Here is a 6,343-nt window from a genome sequence, read left to right on the forward strand (position 1 = left end):
TCTGTGTTTATAAAAAGAGGCTTAGCATATCATATAGGTAGACTCTACTTTTGACTCTTCTTTTAATTCATTATTCAGATTTTTTTTTCCTTTGTTATTTTTCAAAATCCCTTTTGCTGGCTTAAGCATCAAAGAGTCCCTCCCTGTTCTATTCTTCCTTATGTGTGAAGATTGATACTCTCCTAACTTTCAAATCAAGTTAGGAGAGTGGTAAGAACATGCGCAAAAAGAAGGGTGCCATCAAGCATAGAAGAATAGAAGGGAGGCATCCTCCTAATTTAGAGGGGGATCTTGGGGATCGCATTCTTATTTTAAGCAATATATGTATTTTTTAAAATATTTTAATAATTAGAGTTATAATTGAATTTTCAGCCAATTTATCAAGTTGATGACTCAATATTTATGTCTCAAACTTAGCATAAATTGACTCACTAGCACCCGTAGTAAGGTCAATTATCATTGTATCTATTACTACTAATTTTCTGAGTATGGGCAGAGTCTCGCATATAATTTTTGGCTCCAAAAATCTAGAAACTAATAGAAAATGTATTTAACAAGTTCTCCTATTACCCAATAAATTCATAACCTAAGCTTTCAACAAAACCAATATTACAAGTATGACATGGTTGATGTCAAATTTCTATGTGTTTTGCACTTTCTGAGACACTAAGCCATGCCTACAAGTCCTCTTTCACATGTCAGCTAATTGGTCTTAGATCAAAGGGAGCCACTATTGCAGATATTAGTGTCATTGTTCTTTTATTTTGTCAACATGTTAATATTATTCTCGCCCTACATGTTTCACTTTTTTCAAGCAACAAACAAACAAACAAAAAAAAACTCATGATGTGATGGAATCACGAGGGTCTCAACCATATGCTCCCCACCTCTAACTTTAGTATGTACGGCTATTCATGATTTTGTATGTTGGAATGATCTATATAATCGAACAAAGAAACAAGATTATTTGAAGATATAATGCTCTTGGTCTCAACCTCGGAAAACATCGGATGTGATCTCCCGCTTCTTATTGGTTTCTCTCCCTAAGAATGTGGTAAATCAAATAATATTTCACAAAACTTTCTTTTAAATATACAGATAATACTTTATGTGTTGGATTTGTAGAGAGAACAGTTTGCCAAAAGTCCTCAAAAAATATAACTACAGATAAATCTATTTTTCTAAAACTATATAACATAACAATTTACTGAAAATCCCCCAAAATAATATTATTGTAGAATAGACTCTAATATGATTGCAGTTAAATCTTTGCAGCGAAAGAAGGTACCTTTCTGGGTTAGTGGATAAAAATCCATTATGTTAAATGGATTAAACAACTTAAATAGATGTAGATCTGATTTAATCTTTTAAGGGTTGGGTTTAAAAGATATTGGATATAACTTAAAATATGATTCAACAAGTTTATGATATGATAAGGCGTTTTATGATTCATTAAGCCTTTCCCATCTCCTCCTCATATGAAATTAGAGTAAGAGGCAAGAGATTGTGTGTGCCGTATTTTCTCTTTTCCCCTTCATGGGTGCAGCCAACCATGACCCCATCGGCCGTATAATGAGAAAGATGAAAACCCTAACCCTAAAAGGTAAAGATGAACTCTTACCCACAATTTCCTTTCTCTGTTTTATCTATCTCTTATGCTCAAAAAATTATAATGTTGTTTCCACATCCAAAATTTGCCATATCTTCCAATTAATATTGAAATAATCTGCCTAGCTCTGATACCATGCTTCGACCTTGCTCTAATACCAATCAATGTCAAAATAATCTGCCTAATTTGGCAGATAAGAAGATTACCTGAATGCATGATGCCCTTGGTTGTGCTTTGGTCTCATCCTCGAATAGTTGCAAGATGTGGTCTCAACCATAATCACATTGATTTCTCTCCTTCCTGTGAATGTATAGACGAATTCACGGGCTCTCTCCACAAAAAAGAGAGGGATCAGCCGCCTTCAATTAGCCTCCCACCATCTTTTGACCATGGCGTGTGAAGGAAGTGGTCAATATTTGAACCTGCATTTTGAAAATTAGAAAGTGTGGACCGAGTCATAATTGGATTACACCAAGGTTGAGGCTAAAGGGTTGGAACCAAAATGCTCGACATCCCACGTCTAGGAGTGCGTCATATCGATTTAGTTCACTCAAAAGGCAGAAAAAATAGGAAGTAAAAACCAGCCAAGAGCCCAAGATGAGGGTGCATTTAACAATGCTAAATAATAATAATAATAAAAAAATCAGATTGAAACTCCCTGAATCTGGCACGTGCCAATAAGTAGGTTCCCGTGACTCGCCGTCAAAACGCCTCAAAATCTATCAAAGGCTGCCCCTCGCGCTGCACGCCCTCTCAGGCTCTCCTACTCCCCTTTCCTTCTCCCTTCGCGAATCCTCTGGAATCCGCGGCTTCCGGTATGCTTCGCTTCCAGCTCCAACTAACCTTCCATTCCATCTTGTTTGGCTCCCAAGCAAATCGATTGCTTCTCCCCGAAGCTTTCGTCCGACACTTTTCTTCTCTGTGCGCTTATAAGGCTGCTATTTTACCCTTCATATTTGAAAAAAACCCCACGATTTCAGTAAATTCTTTTCCGTTTTTTAATTCTTTCTTTTATCCTTGCGGAGATCTACCAGGTAGAGCTCATCCTCCTCTTTCCCTCCCCATCTCTTTTTTATTGTGTTCTTTCCGACCCCCCCCCCCGGGGAGCGATCTTTTATGTTTTAGCCATTAATCATGCTAGATGGTCATGTGTATATTTTATTTTGTTGTTTGTTGTTGATTTGCATTGTGCTGACGAATGTATTGAATGTGCTGATTCAATTTGGCAATTGAGACTTGGTAGTTCCGAAGTTATTTATTCATTTGCGTGAATTGGAAAAAGAATTAGTTGGAAATTTGGGATTATAGATGTTTGGCCTCAAATCTTGTTAGTGGATTTTATTGCGGTATGAGCATCGGTTATATCTGGTTCTTGATTTGCGCAACTCTGAAATCATTGGTTTTGTTTGATATAATTTTGTATATTGGGAGGTCTTGATGTTGTCTCTGAAACATTGAAATTCTAAGATATTTTTTTTCCCCCCTAAAACTGGAAAGTAGAACAGGGTAATTGGACGTTGGGGAAATGAAATAGTGAGCATTTTGAACTCTATGGCTTAAAAGGTTTGGAATTAGTTACTAGGAGTGTGAAGGGCTGTTAGTTTGGCTTTAATAATCAGTTTTTGCATTGGAGGATAAGAATCCATGTATCCACATGGACAAGGCATGTGATAGCTTATTTTGAGAGAACGGTGTTATAAATGGATTAATTGGTGTTATTACATATTATTCAAAGTGAAGTGATGATTGTTAAGTCTAGCTGTGATGAATTTGTTGAGGCTCCACTCAGTGTTAGTGTACTTCAGTGTCAGATGAAGGCTTTCATCTTTTCATTAAAAAATATATTTTGATATTCAAGCGAAAACCCTCAAATATATGGTATTTACAGCTAGTGTAAAGTCTGAATTTTAGGGCGATTCCATGGTTGAATAGAGTGGAGAACAATAGTATAGATGTTCGTCAAACTACTAGGAAGAACTTGGAATCTAATATCATTATCAAGTATATGGGGACCTGGGGTTCGTCAGAGTTAATGGTTCAGATTACTTTTTAACATTGATTTCTCCTCTTGCAGAAGGACATGGAGATGCGATTATTGAGCATCAGCTTATATCGATCATAATCCAATTGTGATCGTCAAACTTCTTCTAACTTAAGCAAAAAAGTTCTGCAAAATTGTCAGACAAACAGATACATTGTATGGCACAAGGCTTTGTGCGTGTGTTACTCAAGGTGTATGCATGCTAATACTGAAAATGTAAAATATGGCTCATATACCATTCTCTGAATTTGTGAAAGCAACTCCATTGATGGATAAAGATTTGGAAGCTGATCAAGGTGCTTTGGTTGCAAGTAAACCTATATTAAAAATTTTGGGTGCTGGTGTCGGACATTGTGTGCATGTTTGATTTTCTGAAGACTGCAATACTGGTCTTGATGACATAATAATGTACCTAACTATGTTATTTGTGCACTTGTACATTTTTTTGTGTTTATGATATTATTCAATGTTAAACTTGTATTGTTATGTTTCTTACTTTCTTACAGATAATAGTCAAACAAATCTAATATCTAAGACACACTTTTTATTTGATAGTTAATTCACAAAGTATCATCTCTTATAGATGAAATGGATCCGTGAAATGCAAATTCTTATAGGTGCTAATCAAGGACATTTGTGCCTAATTTGTCCCTATATATTTATTAATTAATCTATTTATGTTATGCTATATGTTTTAGTAGCTCTGTTGGTTAAATATTGGGAAAGATTAAAACTCTATTGGTTCCAGCTAGATCTGCTTTGTGTTATTTTGGTTACTTTCCCATAAATCAGGATTCTATATTTATAGAAATACATAAGAATCTTCTGTATTTTGAACATATTGATGTTGTTTCATGTCTGATCATGGTGCTCAGCCAACTAGAAAAGTCCTGATTATGAAGTTCAAAACATCGTAGGGTCCTAGTGAGAAGAGTAATTTGATCTCTTGTTCTTGGTTGTATGAAATAGGAAAAGAAGTATAGATTTGGGAATAAGGTATCTATTTAAAAAGGAGAAGATCACTTATTTTTATACATTTATGCACATACTTGCATACAGCAATAAGTTGCCTTGCCTAATTGTTAATAGCAAAGCTAACCATGTGGCTTATCAACAGACAACAAAATTGGTTGATAACATTAACAATTTTATGTCTTTTAGAGATGCATTTCAATACCTGCTCATGCTTGATTGTGTTCTTCTGTAAAGTAAAAGCAAAAGGTAAGAGTTTGTGATATATATGCGAAGATGACATTTTTTTAAATTTTTTGCTGCTTGATGTGATTTGGAACAGGCAGTTATGCATATGCCAAAGTCTATGAGAAGAGTTCTGAAGCCATGACACACAGAGAAACAGCATGAGCTTGCTTGTGTGTTACATAGTTAATCTCTTGATGCAAGATTTGTGAATCATGATGCTCAATTTGTCCATATCAATTAATATGCATTAACAAAAACAAGAGTCTTACAGACTACAATCTTTCTTCGTCCATATTCTGAAGATAGCCTTGGTTTGGTGAAAGTAGTGGGCAGGGAATGTTCAGTTATATGTCTGCAGTTTGCCTACCACGATCCAATTATTGTCGTATATACTCCAGCCAATTGCGGCAGAGATATGCAGGTGTGACCATACGCAAGTCCTTTTATTCTTCTTCTGTTGGTTCTCAAGCATCTAAGGATTGTTCCGTAAGTTTTGTTTCTAGCAAGCACAAAGGAAATTTTAAGCTGCTAACTATGGCCACGATTGTGAGTTTAATGGGGCGCCAGTTGCGTCTCGGATTGGTTGCAAAGCGCCGAAGCATGAGCTTGAGGCTCTCTCTCCCAGCACGTGACAAATTTTCTAGAATCAGTTGGAATGCAAGACATTTTTCATGGAAAGCAGGAGGCACTTCTGTTGGACTCTGTTTAATCTTTTCAACTTCTGGACCGGCGCATGCTGAAGCTTCCAGGGGAAAAATTGATGAGAGTAATGAGTGCAGTTCACCATCTTTCAACACTTCTCATGGAAAGAAAGTTTACACTGATTATTCCATAACTGGTGAGTACTAGCATCTTCTGTTTTGCTTTTAGGGCATATTTTTGTTTATTCATGAGTAATTAACAGATTTATTTATGTTTATCTAAGTATTTGTTGTTGAAAAATTCATGTCTCTTGCAGGAATACCAGGAGATGGAAGATGCTTGTTCCGCTCTGTGGCTCATGGGGCCTGCATCCGCTCAGGCAAACCTTTGCCTGATGAAGACCTTCAGAGAGAGCTGGCAGATGAGTTGAGGGCTAGGGTATGTTGATCATGTCATTGAAATGTTAAGAAGATTTCTTTTTTTTTTTTGCATTGCAACTGCCAAATCTGAATATTTTAAGATGTGATAAATTGTGGTTTCTTTCTTTAGTTTCTTCCTTATCACAAGTAGTTCTGACTCCTCGCATTTATATGATTACCATTCAGGTTGCAGATGAATTTGTTAAGAGACGGGCAGAGACGGAATGGTGAGTTGCAACTGCACAGCTGATGATCACACACTACTTTTTAGAGTTACAAAATACTATATGGTCTGATGCAGTCTTGCATAAATCATAGATAATCATAACTTCTGCAATCAAGAATAAAGATTTGCTAATAATCTACTCTTGTTACAGGTTTATTGAGGGTGATTTTAACAGTTACGTCTCCCAGATTAGAATGCCACATGTA

At 36.1% G+C, this 6,343-nt stretch overlaps 1 protein-coding gene across 1 annotated transcript; it reads left to right on the top strand.

The window, feature by feature from the left end:
* Nucleotides 1-2,324: 2,324 nt before the first annotated feature.
* On the top strand, nucleotides 2,325-6,340 carry LOC120105155 (OVARIAN TUMOR DOMAIN-containing deubiquitinating enzyme 4-like; the record flags this gene model as incomplete). Its single annotated transcript, XM_039117353.1, has 6 exons — nucleotides 2,325-2,424; nucleotides 4,945-5,271; nucleotides 5,354-5,688; nucleotides 5,809-5,930; nucleotides 6,098-6,138; nucleotides 6,289-6,340. Coding segments are annotated over exons 3-6 (519 nt in total), but the record flags the coding sequence as incomplete, so codon positions are not given.
* Nucleotides 6,341-6,343: the final 3 nt, after the last annotated feature.

The sequence above is a fragment of the Phoenix dactylifera genome, unplaced genomic scaffold (genome assembly GCF_009389715.1).
Source record: "Phoenix dactylifera cultivar Barhee BC4 unplaced genomic scaffold, palm_55x_up_171113_PBpolish2nd_filt_p 000207F, whole genome shotgun sequence".
Taxonomy (NCBI): domain Eukaryota; kingdom Viridiplantae; phylum Streptophyta; class Magnoliopsida; order Arecales; family Arecaceae; genus Phoenix; species Phoenix dactylifera.